Below are 23,937 nucleotides of genomic sequence, written 5' to 3'. Positions count from 1 at the left end.
CATGTATCCAATTTTTCTTACTGGTTCGAAATAGTGAACCTATGTCTTGTCACCAGTAACAATGTTTGCAAATTGTCTTTGATTGAATTTGGGAAACATTTTGAGCAATTGCTTAGCAGTTTGTACTTGTACCCGTTTTTGTTCATCTGTCAATATATGCGGTATCCATCTGGCAGAAATCTTTCGTACTTTCAAAATACGCTTCAAAATGAAATGCACCCACGATAGCGATATGCCAACAGCTTTGACAATATCATGAATGGTGTATCTGCCATCACTTTCAATTATTTCCCCGACTTTTGAGACATTTGCCTTGCCTGTTACAGTCACAGGTCGGCCAGATTTTGCTGCATCTTTGACGGACTCTGTGCCAGTTAGAAATTTCTTTCTCCACCTATGAACTGTCTCATAAGATATCTTATCAGACCCATAAACTTCCCCCAGTTTAGTAAAAATCTGCATTACCAAATGACCGAGTTTGTGCGAACTTATATATCAGCTCTAATTCCTTCAATATTCTAAACTCGTTTCCCGACCATTTTTACAACAGTGGTCAACGACTGGCTCTATTGAAATGACTATAGGTTTAAAACTATGTGGAGCTGAAGGCACGTGTTTATACCATTGGAAAGGTTTTGAATAGAGCTATTCAAGATTATCATCATTCACGAAATTGTGCAAAGCGTTATAGCACTGTGGTACAATACACATTACATATCGAACAGCCCTCGTATGTGTACAAAGTCTGACAGTCCTAGCTCCAACAGTTCTGCCTACAAGGTTTTTCTATTATCTGATACCACGACCTTGACCTTGAAAAACAATAGGCATCTCCCTCTCATCATGGTGATCAAATGTACCAAGTTGTAAGATCCTGGAGAATATGGTTCATACCATAATAGATCCCATCTAAGACGGGCGTATAAAAACTTATCCTACGCAGAGCAAATGTAAATATGTATCCAAATGTACTGATACCACTGGCATTTCTTTGAAAGTATGTGTACACATATACCACTTAAAATGGTATCATTACATTCACAGTAAAGGCACCTGCACACATATACCAAATGAAAAGATATCATTGGCATTCTAGACGAGCTTGTCATAATTTTTTTTAAATGCCATACGTTTAAAAACATTCAACTTTTTCTCACTGCATAGGCTGTATTGTAGAAGCTTGTTGTTCAAAATAACAAAAAAATGACCTTTAATTAATCATTTATCTAATAAGAAATAGTAGATTTACAAAATATGATATGTACATAAATTAATATACAAAGTTTTGAAAAATTCATGTATCAGCATTACATGTAGAAAATACACGTAAATTTGAATCACAGCTTTGTCTATCACAGATGAAGAAAAGATTTGAAATAACAACATCCACACTTTCTACGTAAAGAAGAGTTCAGAATTCACACGATTCCCAGCTGACTCTTAAAGCCCAAATCAGCTTGCTTGATTGTAAATCTCTGGCACTGAGGTAAAATCATGGAACATTGAGCTTAAGATTTATATTGCAAGCTCCATGACAGAATTACAAAAGTTACGAGGCAGTAAAATTTTATACATCAGCACTTAAATGATTTCATAAAGACACCATCATAGTCCAAAATGATCACAGCAGTTTGCAAAACAAGTAAGAAAAGGAGAGGAACAAGATTCAGCAGTGTCAACACCAGAGAAAGCAGTTCTATTCAAAATCATTTTATAAAGGTTTCCCATTATCTTCAAGGAGTCTGAAGATATGCTTTAATAAAGTCATTGTACGATATCATTCCGTTCAAGTTCTTGTCATAGTATGACAACAGATGAAAAAATTCGTCCTCCTCTAAATTTACGCTAAATTGTCGTAAAAGATGCCGGAAATCTAGGGAACTAACAGTTCCTGTATTTTCACGGTCCATTGATCGGAAGAGTCGTCTCATCTCCTTCCAGTTCTGTAGGACACAATCTCTGAGTCGGATCATGGCATCATAAAATGGAGTGCTGGTGTGGCCAGCTGAAACCTAAAAACACAGATGCTAAATTTAGTAGCTGTTTCTATTTAGAATGAATGCCTTTACAGGAAATTCATTCTCAATATCTTTTTAATTCAAACATAGTTTGCAGTCATGCACTCCATACATACATGTACTTGTGAATTCACCCTTAGGATACTGTATCATTGAGAGCTGGTATATCCAGGCCTGGAGGTTATAAAACTTTACCATACTCAAACTCAGCCATGTTTCTTTTGAGTAAAACTCTGAGCAAGCTCTGAAACATACTCGAAAAATCTTGAGCATGTACTTCATGTGAGTGTGAGAATGATTTTATGAAAGTTTTATAATCCTCACTTTTGAGTACGAGTACGATTTAGAACACAGAGGTTGAATTTGAGTATGAAAACGTGCTCAAAAAGTTTTATAACCTCCAGGCCTGGATTCTGCTTTTTGCTAAGGTATTTTCTAATGACTAACCACTGAGACATGTTTATATCAAATGAAGAACTATTTCCATTAATATCACTTCAAATTACTAAAAAGGAGAAAATTATATCTCAAGTCATCCCCCTTTTTTTTACCATTTGAAAAGATCTTAGTTTTCCTCAAATGTCAAACATGCTATTCTAATATTTGCAACCAAATGATAGTATACACCTATTTACTGGCTATGAGGACAATAAACTTGCTATTATCCGAATAGTCAGTAAATAGGTGTTTTATTATACTGAAGTAGACTTTACTTGTGTCAGACATACCAAAGTGAAGTAAACTAACATTCGGCATTAGCCTAGATGGAATCGACCGAGGTGATCCGAGTGGTAAACTAATTAGAGTTATCAGACTTTAACGTCACAGAAAAGAAAACGCGGGAAAATATAGCATCCGGTTAACAGTTTCGAGACTATTTCCCTAGGGTGAGATAGTTCAGAAACTATTTCATGGCTAGCGTTATCCACAAGAAATAGCAAATTTATTCACCAAACATTTATATAGCAAAAACATTCTGAGGTATAATAACAAGAAATATGTATTAGTTTGTAATAAAAATGTCTGGCCTAAGCAAGTTTCATTGTACATCTTTGTGATCAATTCATTTCTCTGTGACATTATTAGCAACTGCACTTCAACAATACATGTATCTAGCTTAAATGATGATTTACATCTAATTTGAACAAATTCTTTCATTAAATAAATAAATTAACACAAGGCAATGCTGAAATTTCAATATTGGGTCCCTATAAATTCATTGGAGAGAGAGCGTATGACACAGTTCTGTTTCAATAGTTTTATATTTCATGACTCAGAAGGTACATTGTGAAGTACATTTTCTCTAGAGATCAGTAAATGGGCACAGAGGAAAAGACTGGTGATAATTTAAAAGATTGAAAATTGGAGGACAATTCAGAGATGTCAAAGCATTTAAACGAATATAAAGAATTAAACAGAAAATGACTACTAGTATATCCACAAAATGAATGTGTCCAGTCACTGATCAAGGTGATTCAACAACTGTAGAGTAATAACTAATAAATACATAGTTTTACGTAAAAGTGAAAAAAAAGATGAACTTTTAAATTTGGTACTGTGTGCTGAGACATTTTCACCCCATTTTATTTTTGCCCATTTTGCCTCATCATTAGTGGACAAATTTCAAAGTCATAATGATCGATCGAATTTTTAATCTACCCTAAAAGTAGTAAAATATGGTTCGGGGCAAATCTAAAATAGAGCAAAATCGTTTTACAATGCATCTGGGTGAAATAACACAAGGTGAAAATTTCCCGGTAAACAGCAATTTGAGAATAGATAAAATACATGATTTTGTGAACTTAAATAAATGCACAAAGCTAGTACAACCCAAACCAAACAGCAGTTTGAAAATTACCTCAGAATTCTCAGACACCGCAGACAAGGACTATAGCAAAATAAACCCATACAAATAAGTTACCCCCACAACATCGCCATCAAGATTTACCCATACAAAAATAAGAATATTGATCATGCAAACAAAAATAGTCACACATATATACATATAATTACCCAAAACAAAAATATGCATACGAATAACCCCAAACAAAATTACCCAGAAAAATTAGCCAAAGTTAAAAATTCTTAAATTTACATACAATACACCTCTACATAAAAGCAAATGGAAATTGTGTGTGTAAAAAATGTCTGACTATCATGAAACTGCCATTGGTGTATATTTTTATCTGCATTATGATCACAATTTATCAAATTCTCCATACTCAAAATATCTGATTTGTTTGTTTACTTGGTCATTGCTCTAACTCATCATTTTAATTTATGGGTAGACTACAATAATAGGAACAAAAATGATTTGTATATCAAAAAGATGTAAAAGCAGGGACATCCAATGAGCAAATCTTTATACAGAGAATACAACAAGTTTATAAATCAATGAGAATATAAAAAAGAAAAAACTCCAAAATTTTGCACTTTTGAAATAAAAGAAAAATTTTCTTGAGAAATACAATGCCAACAAAAAAAATCTCTTGAGTGTAATGAAATGAGGAGATTAAAAACAAATCATTTAAGCCTTAATTTAATGTTTTGAATGAAACAAGTTAATTGCACTCAACAGGCATCTATAGTCAGACTGTTTCTGGTGTACAGCAAACATGGTGTATATAATTCTTAAAAGTCGAAAATCTTATACTCAAATATTTTCAATGAATTAATACCTTCAACTGTCTACCAATTATTGGTATCTGTTTTGCATGAAGAATATCAACATTATGATTCAGTACACTCAAATTACTAAATTCAAGCTTATGTATGTGATTTTAAAACATATATCATATCAAAAGATTAGCTACATTCAAATTATCACCAAATCAATTAGATTCAATGTTAAATTTCTCCTTGGGTTTAAGTGACACTCATTCTGATTAAAGCAATATTCTATATTTAGAACTGACATTATAACACTTACAGATACTCGTCCCTGGGGTACTCGTCGCCGTGACAACAAGTTGCCATCGTCCTGTGGCTTAAGGTTCAAGATGAAGTGACGGAGGAAGTCCACATATGCAAATGACCCGTCCTCTCTCAGATCGTACTTAGTCATAAGATCAAAAAACTCCTCATCAGGCATATCAATTCCATTCCTTACAAGAATATCTGGAAAAAATGCAACCAACCATATATTTCATGCTAGGTGCATATGCATACATGCAATATAAATTATAATGAACACATAAAAGGGTTTTGCAAATTATTCACCAAAAGATCACCACAATCTGCCCTGAGTTTATTTAACATGTTTATACTGGTACATATATACATATAGGAGGATTTATTTCTCTACTGACATGAATTAGGATATAGGGACTCTGACAACCTGTTTATAATGCAAAAAATCAGGGGCACATTTTACAAAAACAGCTTACGACAAAGTCGCAAGTCTTAATATTGGAGTGAATGATCTTACAATAAAGGAGAAAATTTCAGAATTAGCAAAATTTGTCATAAGTCGTAAGTTCTTTTGTAAAACGTGCCCCAGATCCTTTACAATTTTCCCACAATTTATACTATGCCCCTAAGTCTGCTATGTAGCTGTTTTGTCTGCTATATTTAGCATTATAGTAGAGCTGTGTTATCTGCTATACACTAGTAAATATCTGGAATCCTGGTCACTTACCTCGGAGTTCCTGGATGTGGATTGTCCCTGTGTTATTTTTGTCACAATTACGACAACTTCTCTGGATCTCCTTCCAGTTGCGGAATATCCGGTTCTTTATTCTTATTTCTGCACTCTCAGCATTAACCAATGGTGTACTCATACGAGACTGAGCTCTGGACATTCTTGATCCTGGCAGGCCAAATTCCATCTGCATGAAATATTACATCGTGAATAACAATTTTGCCTGGCCAAGACAGCATTCTTTTCCCTTAATTATGTACAAAGACATTTCTTTCCATCAGCCTTACCTGAGTCATCGATCTTGATACTGCCCTACTCTGAAGGCGTCTCCCAGACATCTGGGTCCCTGGGCGGCCATTCATCATGGAAGCTGGCCTGGGTGTGGGAGGGATTTCCATGTTGGATGAGTAACGACGGAGGAATTCCTTGTAGGCTAAATTTCCAAATTCATTGACAGGTAATGAGGCCCACACATTCTCAAACTGAAAATGTAAACATTCAATAAAGAATAATTATTTTTAACCTCAAAATCATAAATTCCTAGCAAGTAGTACCAGTACTTCAAAAAGCAATTATCAACTTACACTTTTGTTGTATATGGATAATTTGGATGTGAGATATTTTCCTAAAACTTTAAGATAGAAAAGCATTTTTGTGCCAATCTTTTTCTGTTTCTGTCTAGAATATGTAGTAGGTTATTATATTTCTTGTTTAAAAAAGAGTATATTCCATCAAAAGAAGAAGATGCTGGATCATTCACATTATCACTAAAAATATCCTGTACCTGTTCATCGGTAAATCGCATGACATTTTTATCCATTACATCTTTAAAATCTTCTCTAGATATCACTCCAATGTTGGCATAGTCCCTTTCTTTGAAGAAATTTGCGAGAGTGTAGAAGTGGGCATGTACTGCCTCTCGAAGTCTTTCCTGGACCTCGTCAATTGGCATCAGGGTCTGAGATTGGTTCCTCATCTGCTTCTGCAAGGCTGCCAGCCACTTCTCCGCATCCTAAAAAAGTTCAGTCACATAAAATCACCATGTTTTGTATGTTAACTTGTTTTTATTCAGAATGCTCAGAATCCAAGAGACACAGTTGTCAGATAAACATTCTTTTTCTAATTCTTAATACTTGTATCTCAATCTGCTATTGATACGAGTTTGTGACATTTATAGTGGATATCATGGATTTAACTTTAATCAGATTGTCATCGAAACAACTTGTCAGTAGAACTATTTAACATTACTATCGGTAATACCAAATCCCTACAAATCAAACTCTATTTTAATTATTGTTATTTCATAAGTAATAAGTTAATTTTCATTTATAATTAAGAAATACACCCTCCTCTATCCACTCGGACTGAGCTACTGTAGACTGACCTCCTGATCTGACATAGCATAGTTCTCTAGGAACAGAACATAGTTTATAGACTTGTCCACCGTCTGCAATTTACTCTGGAGGTGGCGCCACTGAGCATCTGTTAACTTAAAGGCAAAGATGTCCAGCACTCTTCTGAAGTCAGCTATTGAAATTAGGTTTGACTGAGATTTGTCGAAGGAAGCAAAAGCCTGAAAAGATTATCAAGTTTCATTCATTAACAGGTTATCAACATTTACTTGTCTACAATGAATTGTCATGAAAGTCTCACTGACTTTACATGAATAGGTGTCTAAAAGCTTGGATATCTTAGATTTGCTATTAATTTCTACAAATTTGAAAATTAAAATGTTCTTGCTGAGATCTCATTTCAGCAAGTATCCTTTCCTTTTCACATTTCATACACAGTTCACTTTTACAATACACATTTTCAATTTTACAGTACATACAGTAACATGCACACTTCATTTTCCATTCAAAATATAGTTTTATAGTTTAAACCTTTCATTTTTACAGCATACACACACATCGTTTTCACTGTACACACACCTTTCCTAGGACCTCTCCCTGGTTCTCGATAATCTGTCGGAGTTTGGTCTCTGCCTCCTGAGGAGTAAGTACATCACACTCCTGGATCCTGACCTCAGGCAGAGGGCGCTGGTAGTGCTCCTTACGGCCATCCTCAAATGCCCTCAGGAACTCCTCGTAATTCAGGCGGCTTCCTTTGGTGCCCAGGCCAATCCTGAAGTAATCAAATACATTAAAGCTTTCTGAAGACTAAAAATAATAATGAATATGCTTTAATGCAAAGATGACTATCATATGATAATGAAATATTCCCGCAAAATTCAAATAATTTTCATAATGAGAAGGCTATAAATTACTCGAGACATGGGGAAAATAATGTGATTTAGAGATCTGAAGTCTTACTTGTCCATTAGTCTGAAGAACTGCTCATCATTCATGAAGAAGTGCAAGTCATTGAGGACTTTCTGAATCTCATTCACAGACAAGGATCCCTTCTTCTGCGTGTCACACTTCCTAAACGCTTCATAAGTATCCGTGTAATTGTCTCGAATCTTGTCCCTAAAATGTTTGTAATTCAAGACTTACAGGAGAGAACAACACATTTCTACCAAGAATTCCTTACAGAATAAATGTCTTGTTTTTTTAAAATATGTTTTATACAAATTACCCAGCATGCTTCCGATGTATATATACCCCCATTACAAAAACAACTTTGACATCAATTTCTTATACACTCTATTTATATTTTACAAGATAGAGGTTTTTATGTGAAGTTGAAAGGTTAGTGCTTAAATAAGATATCATGAAACAGTATTGATTTATCATCGACAAAACATTGATAAATGTGGATATCATGAAGTATAACATATTAAGCTATTAAGATAGTCATTATCTAGATAGAAGTAAATATCATACAATGAGGCAGTTTTAGTGGCTTGCTACTTGTCAGTTACAATAAGTTAATGCCTCATTGCATATAATGTTTTAATACATTTTCAGATAAAATTAAAAATGCTATTCAACAAGCTCCAAATTAAAGAAAATCAGGCCACCATGGAAAAAGATTTCTCAGTATATTTTCTACAAGCCACAAGCATGTACAAACCTGAGTTGTCTCTCCACTTGCCCGGCATTCATGAATGCAACCCTGACTGCCTGGTGCTTGGTCATTCTCTGATGTTTGGCCAGCTGATCATCATTGTGGTCCATAATTGTCTTGTGACTGGTATCTATGATGTTTGCACTGGTTCCGACAGCATCCGCTGGAGTGAATTCGGAGGCTCCAAGTTTATCCAGGAAGTCTTGGTAATTAATATAACCTTTCCCTTCCTCATCATAGCTGAAAGCAAAATAAATTACAATGTATATTTTTCTTGAAACTTTCTCAGGGAAACTAGCTATTAAAACCTTATGAATTTTACTTCTCTCTTTTTGAAAAAAAATAGTTTTAGTATTCTGTGAAATTTTTGCCCAGTGATATTTACTCAGACAGTTTCATCTTGTTTTAAATTCCAACCAAACCATTTTCTGCTGCTTTAAAGTCATGAGTAAAATTACATCACTTTGAATTTCCCCATTCGATTGGATGGGGGCAAAATGTGAAAAAATCAACAGGACAAAATTTTCCTGGTACGCAACAAGTCTATGTAATCTATTCCAGTACCAGGGAATTTTATTAGTACCCTGTAGTCACACTTACATAGACCACAGTCTTTTGAACTCTTCTGGACTCATCGGGATAACCATTTTAAACAGCAAGTCTCTTAATTCCCTCTTCCTTAGCACTCCTTTGGTTCCTATCGCATCAATTTGTGTGAATGCCTGAACAAAACAATGCACAGCATTTAATTAGTATTACATATATTCTACGTAACAGAAGATTTTAAATGCATCAAGCATTTCTTTCCCTGTATCAAACTGACCTGCGCTAGATCCTTCCATTGTCTGTGACACTTCAGTTTTAAAGCCTCGTGTGCTGATTCTGCTGTCATTTCAGAAGTGGGATATGTGGAGTTATACCTAAAATAATTGTCAAAATACTCTGTCAGTAAATTCATCAGAACTAAAGAATTGCTGGTTTGTTTAGAATCTACCTGACATGAAACCCATTTAATAATATGTAAAACAATAAAAAAAATTAAAACAAACACCAAAACGTGGTATTTTGCAATTATTCTCAATTACATCTACTAAGCTTATGGTTGATCTCAAACACATTCTAAGACAGTCTCGTGCTTACTGATGGCATCAAAACTGACCTATGTACAGAGTTCAGCCACTTGTGACCCTCAGCTGTGTCTCTGACCTCAAACCGATGGAGGAATTCGTCATAAGAAATTTTGGAGGATTTTGTAATTCCCATTCTTTTACACAGTTGCTCAAATTCATTGTCAGACATGATACACATAAAGGAATCCAGAATCCTTCTAAAGTTCGCTTTGTTTATCAGGCCATTGTGGTCATCATCGAACTTGTAAAATGCTGCTCGAAGATTCTGAAATAAAAGTAAATACTGTCAGCTGACATCTGATGTGTAAAACAAACTTCAAAATTTTGAATGATGAATTTGTGTTTTTCATTTGTTACTCCTAAGGTCATGTGGACAAAATAAACCTTTGTAAATTGATTGAAATCCAAATCTAACATTTTTCAAAACACATGCACACACTTATGGGCAAGTTACCAAATCACATGCATCTCTGTTGCAATGGAATACAATGTACTAATCTGCCTTATCCTTACATGTCAACTACTGGATTATCTACAAACTACTGGATTATCTACAAACTACTCTGAAATAGCTAAAGAATTTCATCCATGATCATCATCTTGATATTACAATGGAATCCAATCGAAGAATACTCTCGTGATCACTGTGGAATCAAAATTCGTGGGGGCTAATTTTTGTGGATCGTTGAATTTTACAGTTTTGTTAGGACAGTAATTTTGTGGATATGCTTTCTGTACAGTAAATCATTATATAGATTGTGTATTTCTGTACAGTAAATCATTAGTGTATTTCTGTACAGTAAATCATTATATAGATTGTGTATTTCTGTACAGTAAATCATTATAAAGATTGTGTATTTCTGTACAGTAAATCATTATATAGATTGTGTATTTCTGTACAGTAAATCATTATATAGATTGTGTATTTCATTGATATGCTTTCTGTACAGTAAATCATTATATAGATTGTGTATTTCTGTACAGTAAATCATTATATAGATTGTGTATTTCTGTACAGTAAATCATTATAAAGATTGTGTATTTCTGTACAGTAAATCATTATATAGATTGTACATTTCTGTACAGTAAATCATTATATAGATTGTACATTTCATTGTGGTTTGAAATTTGTGGGATAGGGACCCACGAAATCCATGAAAATTGAGCCCCCTCGAAATCTAATGATTCCATACATTAATACGAGTATACATGTATTTATTTCCCAGATTGACTTACTGCAAAGTTTTCTCTGAGTTTGCTCCTTAACTTGGCCTCCACCTCATCTGCAGTCATGCCCCACTCATCCCCTCGGATGGGATTCACCCGGTGGTTTCCTGTTCTTTGGATCTCATCCCCGGGACCTTGGGCCCGAGGGTCTTCAAAAGCACTGACAAAGTCTGAGTACTCCATCTGACCGTTGGTAAAACCGATACGCTCAGTCAGCTCTAGGAACTGGTCATCAGTCATTATAATTCCAAACGTTCCTAAGACCTAGTCAAAGAATGCATAGATATTATTATTTGGTATATCATAAATATAATAAGGAAATTAGTCTTATAAAATAAAACTGCTTGACTCTAATATACATCTGAATTGATATTACCTGTATGTCAATTTGAACGATACACAAAGAATTCGACTAATAAATGCCACCATAAAGCAGCCTTAAGCCATTGAACTTATAAACAAATGAGACATTTATCACTATCTCCCCTACTACCATCCAACTTCATGGGACAGAGGTCACTTCATTATAGTTTTATCACTTTACACCATGACATTCCAACTTCCCATCTACCAATAACCTTTATAAAGAAGTGAGCCAATTCTTTCAGTTTTCATTTCAAAACTTTCCTGAAGAATCTCTTTCTTTCCTGACTAGTCAACCCCTACCCTCCTGAAGCTGACCACACCCCTGACTTGTCATTATTTACATCGATGGGTGACACACCCCTTTCCTGACTTCTCATTTCTTACCTCTCTGAAGTGTCGTCGGGTGACACGCCCCTTTCCTGACTTGTCAAACGACAGGAATGCCTGTCTAATCTGCACCTTATGTTGTGACATTCTGTCCTTCAGACGGGCAATGACCTCGTCAGCCGTCATTGTGTTGGTCCGGGTCTGGGCTCTTCTGTTCACTCTTGTACTCCTGCAAAGTATGACGAAATTTGTAAATTGTTGCAAAAATGATGTCCATTAAAAGAACACTATAACCTGCGAGGAAATAAAATAAACTATTTCATATGGCATCATATTTCATTATATTGTAAATCTAAGAAAATGAACATCACATAATAAATTTCCATTCTCTATGTGCCCCTTCGTTCTGCTCAAGCTTCACCTTAATCAGCAATAATCTTCCCACCTCATCATTTTACCTTGTTATATGTTTTTTTTTTTAGTATTATAATCTCCCCGCCTCATCATTTTACCTTGTTATGTGGTTTTTTTAATAATAATCTCCCCACCTCATCATTTTACCTTGTTATGTGTTTTTTTTCAGTAATAATCTCCCCACCTCATCATTTTACCTTGTTATGTGGTTGTTTTAGTAATAATCTCCCCGCCTCATCATTTTACCTTGTTATGTGGTTGTTTTAGTAATAATCTCCCCGCCTCATCATTTTACCTTGTTATGTGGTTGTTTTAGTAATAATCTCCCCGCCTCATCATTTTACCTTGCTATGTGGTTTTTTATCCTGATGGCTTCCCTCTCCTCACTGCCTTGCTGGATCTGAGAGCTGAGGCCGATAAGATCTCCGGGCCGTACATCAACATTCAACATCTCTAGGAACTCCACATAGTTAATCAGGTTATTGGAACAGTCCTTACATCGCGAAACCATACTGTCAAAGGCAAAATAAATATCCAATCAACAAGCACATGGTTGTGTAATAAGAAACATAAAATATGCATGCAAGAAAATGAATTTGGATTACCTAAAATATGTATTTCGTTTAGAAACAGAAACCCAAAATTTTTATATCTTATACATATGAATTCTAGTTATCATATGTAAACTGACCTTTTGAAGTGATCGTCTGAAACTGGCAGCACACAGTTATCTATGATGGACTTCATTTTGGGTATAGAGATGTAGCCATCCCCGGTTGAATCAGCAGACATGATGGCTGTAGACACTGGCTTCCAATATTCTGTAATCTTCTCACGGAGAATCTCCTCTATCTGTTGATTAAAAACATTGTGTGCATCATACAGCCAGGGGAACCATAATGGCCACTTCTGCTTGCCTAATTTGCATTTATGTAGTATCCTGTTCTAACAGTTTCCCATGCAAAGATTGTTTCATAGAAATGATGGATTGTTTGAAGCATGTTAAACTTACTGTTTCCCATGCCATGATGGCTGGTTTGGGGGTCTCGTTGAAACGGTGGACTGATTTCAGCCATTTGTGTCCTTCCTGAAATACAATAATATATATGAGAATGTGGATAAAGTACAGTACGTTTCAATAGTTCTGGAGGAAATTTTACCTTATTTCTGTGAGTCTAACTTTGTATAGTGAAACGAATCTGCTAAAATGAAACAGCAAGTTATTCTTTTAAAGATTTCTTTGCTTGAAAAATACACCAATTATATAATGTACATTGTGATAAAAAGGCCCAGTCCCACTTACTGCAGTGTCAGTTTCCTCGAATAGTTTCAGGAAGTCGTGGTAAGAAATACTGTTAGTATGGAAGGGGTCTAACTTCAACATCAGCTGTTTAAACTGCTCATTGTCCAATCTAAAGGCAAACTTCTCTATCACATTCCTCAGCTCCGTACGAGTAATCCTGCCTTTACGTGTCTGAAATTCAAAAAATGTACGAAATATATTTCTTGAGCACAAATCATCAAACACATTTTCTCTATTTCTAATGGTAAAGTTGAGAAACCCATTTCTTTAATTTCTTACATGACTTTGCATAATGGTAAACATATGTAGTTAATCAAGGGATATGATATAATATTCTGAACTAGAACATTGGAACTCACGGCATCGATCTCCAGAAATGCCTGTTTCAGGGATGGGTAGTGACTCTGTACATGTTTATATAGTAACTTCCAGATATCATCAGTGGGGACCACCTGTATACCCTCCCGGATTGGGAAAAACCTGAAAAGAAAACATTCTATTTAAAACAAAAATATTAAACTGTATAGAATATCAAGCCCACATATATGCAGAATTGCTCTTGAATTCACATAATTCTAAGCATTTTCACACTCTTTGACCTACTTGTGATTGGGTCTCATGGGGATGGTCTGTCCATTACCCCCTCCCTGGGGATCCTGGAACTTGTCCAAAAACTGCTCCCAGGATATTTTACCTGTGCCTTTCACTCCACACCTGAAATATCACCAGAATCATTCAGTATGCAAGAGTTATCTACCAGTCACATATCAATAGCAAATCTAGTCTTTTTTAAATTTTATATACAAATCAATCAATAATCTTCAGACAAAAACAGAAACAATGCCCCACCTTTCCATCATCTGCCTGAAGAGCTGGTCAGACATAGGGATGGTGAACTGACATAGAATGGATTTGAGGTCATCCACACCAATAAAACCATCCAGGTGTCGATCAAAGGTCAGGAAAATCTTCTTCAAGTTCAGGTAGTTCTTTCTCATCTATTAGAAGAAAATGTGGAGTTTACGAATCTTTTTCTTTTACTGCAGTAACATGGCCAAGTACATGTCTCTACTGACGATGGAACCCGGGACCTCTGACACAGTAGTCCTGGGCTCTACCTACTGAACTAAAGGGCTAACCACAAGCCAGAGCTAGTAGTACCTAACACTACCGCACTATGAATAAATGAATAATACCTCAACAGATACAGCAATTTGATATGAAGTTGAACTATTGGCCAGTGTGAAGAAACTTCATAAAATCAATGAGTGCACTCACCCTAATCCTGAATTCCTGCTCGATCTGGTCAAAGTTGAGTTTCTGTAGAGCTTCCTCATCATCCTTCCTTTGCCGAAAGATTTTACTGTTGGAAGCAGCAATCTGCTGGGGCCACAACAGGGCTGAAATCACAGATCACAATAATGTAAGCTAAATGAACTACGCACTATCATCAAAGATATTCATTAGGATGAGTTTCTCAGATTTATCAGAAAAATGAAAGTTTTCCTCAGATAATTATGGGTGCAATAATCATCATAAGGTACAATGATGCTATGACAAAAGAGGAGTTTGCAATATTCTATGAGAAATGAGCTTACAGTCGTGACCTGTATCATCATGCAAAATGTTGATGAATAAAATGAAACACAGTGAAGATAAATTTAAATAATCATGCACTCTATAGCACGTGTAACAATAGACATGCATGCTGAATTTATCCACAGTGAAAATAGGATCTGGGCTGAAAACAGAGGAAGTGAGAAGTCATGCAGTTGAACAGATGTGAACATTCACCTGTACCACTCAGCTTGTACACTCACAACTAAACCAAAAAACAAAAACATGGACATGTCAAAACACTACACCTCTCCGTAAATGTAAAAAAAAAAAAAAAAAAAAAAAAGATTCTGAGGTTAAATGCACCTAGTTATAATCTTATGAATTGATATAAAGTTGATGTATTTAGTCAATATTTAGACTTACCTCCCTTAGCCCCATCTACAGGCGGACGACCATGGTTACCGACAGACACACCAAGCCTCGACAAAAACTCTTTATAATTTACGAGTCCCGTGTGGTGAAAATCATATCGCAGCCACAACCTGCACAAAAAATAACACTTCCATGACTGTAACCGATTAAGTACATTCAACTACATTATTAACTCGCTGCCGAATAGCATTAATTATTATTAGAAAGTTTTAAGATGGAACTGTTTTCTCCGTCTGTGACTCACTTCTGGAACTGGTCGTCTGTGAGTTTGAAGCAGTAGTTCTCGATCACTCTCCGGAGTTCGTGTCTCTGGATTTTTCCATCTCTGTTGTAATCAAACAGTTGTAAGGCTTTCACTACAGCTTTAAAGTTCTGGCTTATCTGAAATGATGAAACAGTATTACATTATATGGAATATTTCAAATCTCATGTCGTACTACCTATATAATTATGATACTGTATATGCAGAATTTTTATCGAGGATTTAATTTTGGCATTAATAGTGATTGTGTTGGAATTGCTAAAATCGAATATTTATTCCATATCAGAGGTAATAGCTATCTTTCTTGGAATTCTAAAGTTGCTAAAATTAGCTCTCACTAAACATAATTACATCTACATAATTTATGGAAAAATCGCTAAATTTGTGTGTATATAAGCAAGTACATGTTTTCATTAAAATAAACATTAGTATATTATCAGTTATTACTTTGTCTTTAAGCTTTTCATTAAAATAAACATTAGTATATTATCAGTTATTACTTTGTCTTTAAGCTTTTCATTGAAATAAACATTAGTATATTATCAGTTATTACTTTGTCTTTAAGCTTTTCATTGAAATAAACATTAGTATATTATCAGTTATTACTTTGTCTTTAAGCTTTTCATTAAAAGAAACATTAGTATATTATCAGTTATTACTTTGTCTTTAAGCTTTTCATTAAAAGAAACATTAGTATATTATCAGTTATTACTTTGTCTTTAAGCTTTTCATTAAAAGAAACATTAGTATATTATCAGTTATTACTTTGTCTTTAAGCTTTTCATTGAAATAAACATTAGTATATTATCAGTTATTACTTTGTCTTTAAGCATCTTCTCAATCATGTCAACGTTTACTTCCCTCGCAGCAGCAGGCGGAGAAAATCTGAAAGACATTAAAAATATAATACAGCATTTGCTCACAGAAAAAAAATGTAAAAGGAAGGGGAAAATGTTAACTGCACTGAGACTTAAACCTGGGACAGTCAGTGAACCATGTGTTAGCTGCACTGAGACTTTGACCTGGGACAGTCAGTGAACCATGTGTTAGCTGCACTGAGACTTAAACCTGGGACAGTCAGTGAACCATGTGTTAGCTGCACTGAGACTTAAACCTGGGACAGTCAGTGAACCATGTGTTAGCTGCACTGAGACTTAGACCTGGGACAGTCAGTGAACTTGTGTGGGTGCTCTATTAACTGAACTACACATGTAACTGACTGATTGCTCCAGTCAGCTAGAGGTTAACAGCGAAGTACTGCAGATCAATTTCACAAGACCTTAATTTCACATGGATACAATGATGCATTTATTAACGGACACAACTTTCGTGAATCATCATTTATTACTTCATTCTTCTACATGTATATGTAAAAATTTATTCAAGAAAAAAAAATGTTTGTGAATGGTTAGACTTGTGAAATTACAAACACAAATAATTTTTACGTAAATAAAAGGTAATTTACAGTACATTTAATAGGACTACCAAGCTGATATTCACAAACTCCATCACACACAGTTAATATGTCAATGTACAATTCTTTTCAAACCCAGAATTTACAAGACATGGAAATCACCCTCCTTTATACTATGGAGCTATGGAAGTGCCCATTACTGGTGTAAATATGGACTTACTTTTGAAATCCAGCCCACTGCCCACCAGCCACAGTACTAGGGGGCTGTCCGTAAAACTTCTCCATGAAGTCAGGATATTTGACTGTTCCATTGGGATTTTTCTCCACCTAGTGACGAAGTCCAAGGAAAATTACGTACATGTATTAGTTATTAGAAAATATCACAAAAATTTGCGTGTTAGTACCATCAACATGTTACACCATTCCGCGTACTGAATAAATAACGAGAGAGAGAAAAATCTGCCTGGGCAGTGTGTCATCTCCAGACTAGCCAACACCCGACTAAATGTTATCCACTCAAAACGAAGGCAAATCTTTCATAAAATTTCCATCTATAATTGTACCATACAGAAACACTTGTGATTTTTATGTAGCACTACAGCAGCAACTGACAACAATTCACACAATCGTATCATTCACCTATTACATATGAAACTCTTTTTTTTGAATAAATATTATTAATTTTGACATAGTAAATCATTATTACAGTTATATTTTTAGCATTAAAAGAGGGAGATATACAGTTAATTCAATTTATTAAAAGTTTTTAAAACAGCTAGACAACATAGTTAACATACAGTGCAACTTTTAAATACTGTAGATTCCCTATCATAAGCGAGAAAATAATATTTGCATTAATCTGTGAAAAACTTTCCATTCACAATATCAAAAAAAAAAATCTTGCTTTAATTTTTTGGCTGCAGAGTAAAGCACTTGCATTTTACATTTTCCAAAATTCACACTGAACAGTAACTGTCAAATTGAATACTCGCTTAACATGAGGAAATCTTATCAGCATAGCTGCATGCAAGTTCTGAAATATTGACTATGTGAGTGTCATTATAAAGAAATTTAAAATGTGGAGTTTAGTCATGCACTGTACTACAGTGTATCAGATGTGACTGAGCCCTTGGGAATAATTCCCTCCCAAAATGGAAGTCAAGCAAAAGAATGAATATATCAATTATAGGATTATATTTCAACTTAACAGAATACATGCATGCTCTTGGTTAAAGCTTATATCAAGGAATTTAGCATTCCATTATCTTGTTAAAATGAAAAGCAAACATACACATTTATGATGTTTTTATTGGAAAGTTGGCAAAAGACCATGATTGCTAAATGATATTCATTTTGTTTGATTGATGAAGGACAAAATATTTGCATTTTATCAGATGTAACCTTGAATATCTTGTATGAAATGTAGATACTGATTTGGGAATAGGTACGACACAGCTTTCAAAGAGAAATCTGCCCATAGATTACACAATTTAGCAAGGGTGTGCTATTTTAACATGATCGAGGTGAAAGTTACCTTCTTTTCAAAATCTATGTCTTCATATGGAAAACGACACATGCTTTTTAGCATGGGTAGTTTTCACTGACAGATCTTAGTAAAGATATCAAACGCAAAAACTTTGGAAATGTAAATATTTAGAAATATGTGCCATTTGATTTCCAGGAGTTTTTACACAAGATCAAGGTGTCAAATTGGAATAGGTATTTGGAAACTGATTCCCTCTCTCAACTGTGTCATAGCTGGGTTATTTCATATGGGTCTGCCCCATCACATAATGAGATTCCTGAATTCCCAAAAGTGAGATGATTGATAAAGAAATTAAAGTTTGAATAACAATTCCCTAAAATGATCAAAATGTGTTGGACAATCATGGTCTCTTAGATAATATACCATATAATTACATAAAAATGCAAAAGCACCTCAATCTTACCACAGCAATTAATTAAACATTCAAATTTAAAATACAGAAATATATCTACGTAATATAAACTACTAGAGAAATCCAGAAAAAATGCAGGCGAATATGAAATTTGTGGAGGAACACAATATTCCTAAATATAACCTGACCCCAGGTAATATACAGTGGCATCTTTATAATGACTGAAATAAAAACAAAAGGGTGATCGAAAATATGACAGAGGGTGCTATCAATCAAAGAAGATCGGTGAAAACGAGATGAATCGGCTCTTGCAGTTGAATATAATTTTAAGACTAAGATGTATTTTCGCTTGAATATTTCACTTTTTTTTTTAAAGTGGTGTGCTTGAGATGACATGGATTGGGTGTAAGAGGCAAACTGAAGCCACAATTTAAATAGGTTAGGGTACATGTGAGTCTCACACTTTGAGTAAGCTACAAATACAGAGTTATGTACCTTGGCCACTACTGCCTCAAACTGCTCTGAGGTCAGGGGGAGACAAAAAGACTCTAACACTCGACGGAATTCCCCTTTTGTTACCCCTTGATTGTGTTCAACATCGTAAGTCATAAAGGCCTGGAAAGACAATAACACAAGTCAAAGGATATTATAAACAAAAAATCAATTATTTTGTTTTATCAATACATGTTATATGCTGTATCAATCATATTAGATTTTATTTCATCTATTGGAAATATCTTCAGAGAAATTACTTCCAGTGTTAACATAGTGTGTACGGAAAGAAGGCTTACTGCAATCAATTTTCTTCCCCCGCTCTTTTTTCTTTTTATTCCTTTTTTCAGATTAACAATTTCTCTCTCTCTCTCTCTCTACATGTGTGTATATATATATATATATATATATATATATATATATATATATATATATATATATATATATACCTTGGATAATATGACTTTTCTTGACAACATTAGACGGGAACCTTAACGACCTGGAGAGGTACAGGTCACACAAGACATAGTCAGTAAAATGACAATAGAAAATCTGAATGGCTGTAAAATGATCCCCATGAAGTATTTAAAATCTAATATCATGCATGGCTAAGTGTTTATCCTCATACTAATCAAAACAAATTAAACTACTTATTTTGTGATTAAATCACTGCACGGAATCTATTTTCTGCGACAGATCCCCTATTTAAACTGCTAGCTTATTACAGCCATTTATTTTTACCTCACCCAATGCATCAGAGATAACCAGTGGAATTGATCAAAGCAGGTAAATTTAAAGGTAACAATGGCGTGATTACAACTAATGTAAACCACCAGCTAAGGCCTATACTAATCTATCCACCGACACAGCCGTATTCAATTGGGATTATGGATCCGATTTTAATGGAAAAGAAACTGATAATACCTGTTAATGAAGTGTATCACTCTGACAATATTATCTAATGCCTTTCAATCTTGTTCCAGTTTGAAATAAACCAATTTATCATCACATACACAGGTACATCAGTGTTATAACGCCTATAAGGACTTCTTCTGTCTCTCTAAATAATTTAGGTTAGAATAGTTGCACACTGCTACAAACGAAAAGTCTCCTAATATCTAGCAGGTGCTTCCTAAACTGTGTATCATAATGAAAAATGCTTGGTTTGACTGTTAGTATATCAAATTTTATTTCAGTTACTATGGAAAGCATGGTCTTTATAAATTCAGCCCCCTATACCACCCTGTAGCCCATATATTCAAAAAAGAGGACACTTTGTACTTGATGGGAAATGCCACAAACTCGTCATTTATTTCCTGCCAAAAGTACAAATATATTTTTAAGATAAATAATGAGGAAAGCAGATGATTCCTGTGCTGCAAACTGCATAAGGCATTATGTTTAGTAAAAATAAATCAAGAATAAACCTTTTCGATATTTCTCTCTCGAATTTTTAATAAACCAAATTTTATGGCATTTCTCTTATGTTATTAGTGGTTACAGTTAAATTATCTATTATAAGGCCTCTGGCACTCACCTGCATTATATTCTGGTGTTTGGCCCTCACCTTCTCCCTGAGGAGAGCTTCCACCTCAATACTAGACAGACTAGCATTGACAGGCTGGATTCCTACCTCAGACCCTGAAAAACAAGACAAAAAAGTCAGTTAAGGCGCTGGTGGCTAAACTTTAAAATATGTCATCACCTATTCAATCAATAATAACCTCAAATAAGACCAAAATACAAAATCAATATATATTTTCTCAAAAATCCATAACAGCTACCTTGGATGATAAAAAAATCTTTCTAGGGAAATTGTGCAATGATCTGTACTCTTCTTCAAAAACTTTTTTCTTAGTGGCTTCGATCGTATCTTTCTTTTGTGAGCTTTTGTTAAAATTGATCTTAACTACACTTTTATTCATGAAGATTAATATTCCCAATGGCATCAATGCAAATGAGTAATGTTCAATCATATATAGGCTAATGATTTTTGAAAAATCTCTGCATGCATAAAGAATGATAAAAGATATATGCTAAAATTGATGCAGGATTTTAGTGATCTCATCAATGAAAATTAATTCTGCTCTAAAATAGGTTGGATATCTAAAACCATCCAATTGTCATCAATGAATGTGCACAGAGTCAAGTGCAACAGAGCAAATAATGTACATTTTCACCAAAATTTCTGAGATGGAATTATTCTCTTTAGAGAAGTCGAGAGGCATAGCCTTCATCGACTTCTCTTCGCAAGCATTCATATTTTGATTCTGGAAAACGTGTAAATGCCGGAATCGGTGACGGTTTATGCTTCGACCGACGTTTCGACTCAGATGTGCCTGGATTTACGCAATAGACAACTTGTTTTCAAACATTTAGCAGTAATGCACAAAACTGTCACAAGGAAATCAACACTTACTTGCTTTTAATCCATTTTCAACATGTCCCCTGTCCCGGGTTTACGTTAACTGGTCTTGGGAGCTGTCACAATAGGGGACCAGTTAAGAGAAAGCAGGCTGACGTAAACAGAGTTGTGATTTAAACCCGGGACAGGGGCATGTTGAAAATGGATTAAAAGCAAGTAAGTTTTGATTTCCTTGTGACGGTTTTGTGTATTGCTATTAAATGTTTGAAAACAAGTTGTCTATTGCGTAAATCCAGGCACATCTGAGTCAAAACGTCGGTCGAAGTTTAAACCGTTACCGACTCCGGCATTTACACGTTTTCCAGAATCAAAACATGAATGCTTGCGAAGAGAAGTCGATGAAGGCTATGCCTTTCGACTTCTCTAAAGAGAATAAGATGGAATCTAACCCAGTCAATGTTCCCCAGAGTGGTACAATCAATTCAAGGGTCCAATTTGTAATTATTTATGCCTTAGATTACAAAAATTATAATATATATGTATTTTTGTCAAATATCATGTGGGCTTTTGATCCCCCAGTCCACTACCCCTTCAGGATCCACAGTGTGTATACTAAACTACGAAAGATATGATTAGGAGGGAAATTTTATTACAGTTCATTGCAATGTCTAAAACATATTTTGTATAGGAACAAAAGTAAGCATCTTTTATTAATAGCTTACCCAGAGAAGATGACCGGCCACTTCTGGACTTGATGTTCTCCTTGGTTCGGAGGACAGCTGGACGGGCAGTGAACTGCACCCCCTGAGTCTCCGGAAGCAGAGTGCTGACGGCTGCCATCTTCCTTCAAACTCCTAAAATGGAAAAGTCTACCATATCATAGTAGTTCATAGCAAATAGTAGGATTCATTTTCTGATGCTGTTTCATTTGCATTCTAATTAAATAAAAGATGTACTGCTTTCCGAAATAAAAGGAAAATGACACATAACCTGCATATACTTAGTGAATTTCCTCATAGATTTATGTTTACATTACATGTATAATATTTTCATAATTCTTTCATTATTACATCAATATCAAAGAAATGGTTTAACAAATCTACTGGTGTTGCAAAATTACCCTTTCCATAGTAATTTATGTGATTCTAACATAAGTCTTTAAGTGGGTGTATACAATACAAAAATTACACTGTTAAGAGTTTTGGTACTTTCACATCACGATACATAGTATTATCAGCTTCGGTAAAACATTATGCCCTGGGCACTTGGAACTATGACCACCCTGCTTCTCTGTCCGTCATCACCTGAATTCTTACACACGTACGTTCCGTATCAAAAGAGTTTGGAGTAAATTTATAAAATCTCACACCTAGCAGAAAAATGTGCATTTACATCGTTATTCAGTTTGACTTCACTACTGTCACATTCGGAACTACACAAGTAACCTCGCATCCCATGGGTACCGCAAGGTAGCAAATGAGAACCTGTTCTGGTGCTAGCAAGTGCGCTACACGCCTGTTGTGGCGTTTACATCGCTTCACCTTTCATTGAATGTTTGATTATTATGCATGTATGTATTTACCTCTGTTGTTTCTAGTTAATAATCTTCCATACACATATATCGTATCATTCCATGCTTATATTGTGATTAATTTACTGTTGAGTGACTTCGATTGCCCTTCCGTTGCCAGGAAGTGCTTTGGTGATACAACACGTAAAAGTCAAGTCATTACCGATATAAAATCCGGATCTTGAACTATATGTATATTATATTGAATTTGTGTGTCCACAGTAACATTACCAATAAAGAAGAATTTCCCATTATCTAATTTTTCATTTGTACATCAATTATTTGCAAGAACTAAAAATATTATGGTGTAGACTTTATAGTTGAAGAATACAGCAATGAATTATTTTTTAAAATGTCATTTTGTATGAAATATACACGCAAAGTACAAAATTGATAAAAAAAAAATAAAAATCTCATGCATTACTCTGCAATTTTAATTTGAAACAGGTATAGATCTATATATATTGTTTAAATACAAATAGGAACACAAGATATATGAAAAGGGACTAA

General features: G+C 34.7%; 1 protein-coding gene across 7 annotated transcripts; it reads right to left on the bottom strand.

Annotated features, from left to right (window-relative positions):
• Positions 1-1,209: 1,209 nt before the first annotated feature.
• On the bottom strand, positions 1,210-23,561 carry LOC125674026 (EF-hand calcium-binding domain-containing protein 6-like). 7 transcript variants are annotated; one of them, XM_056157829.1, is made up of 31 exons: positions 23,440-23,561; positions 22,580-22,711; positions 21,030-21,133; positions 19,496-19,615; positions 17,323-17,429; positions 16,507-16,573; positions 15,671-15,807; positions 15,418-15,536; positions 14,713-14,834; positions 14,284-14,432; positions 14,038-14,148; positions 13,794-13,914; positions 13,435-13,605; positions 13,144-13,218; positions 12,823-12,983; positions 12,476-12,643; positions 11,775-11,946; positions 11,034-11,288; positions 9,827-10,062; positions 9,491-9,587; positions 9,268-9,389; positions 8,674-8,907; positions 7,971-8,126; positions 7,590-7,782; positions 7,043-7,231; positions 6,443-6,670; positions 5,946-6,140; positions 5,656-5,845; positions 4,948-5,135; positions 4,697-4,723; positions 1,210-2,012 (listed from the first exon to the last, which is right to left on the bottom strand). In XM_056157829.1, the coding sequence occupies exons 2-31, from the start codon at positions 22,695-22,697 to the stop codon at positions 1,734-1,736; spliced, it is 4,611 nt and encodes a 1,536-aa protein (XP_056013804.1). In that variant the 5' UTR covers positions 22,698-22,711; positions 23,440-23,561; the 3' UTR covers positions 1,210-1,733. The 7 variants fall into 7 exon arrangements, with proteins under 7 accessions (XP_056013804.1, XP_056013801.1, XP_056013802.1 ...); XM_056157826.1 differs by lacking the exon at positions 4,697-4,723 and adding an exon at positions 3,877-3,906; XM_056157827.1 differs by lacking the exon at positions 4,697-4,723 and adding an exon at positions 3,877-3,906 and having other exon boundaries at positions 22,580-22,726; positions 23,440-23,551.
• Between the last annotated feature and the right edge of the window lie 376 nt (positions 23,562-23,937).

Source organism: Ostrea edulis, chromosome 3 (genome assembly GCF_947568905.1).
Source record: "Ostrea edulis chromosome 3, xbOstEdul1.1, whole genome shotgun sequence".
Taxonomy (NCBI): Eukaryota; Metazoa; Mollusca; class Bivalvia; order Ostreida; family Ostreidae; genus Ostrea; species Ostrea edulis.
Note: the sequence above shows the minus strand (reverse complement) of the source record. Positions and strands in the feature narration are given on the sequence as shown.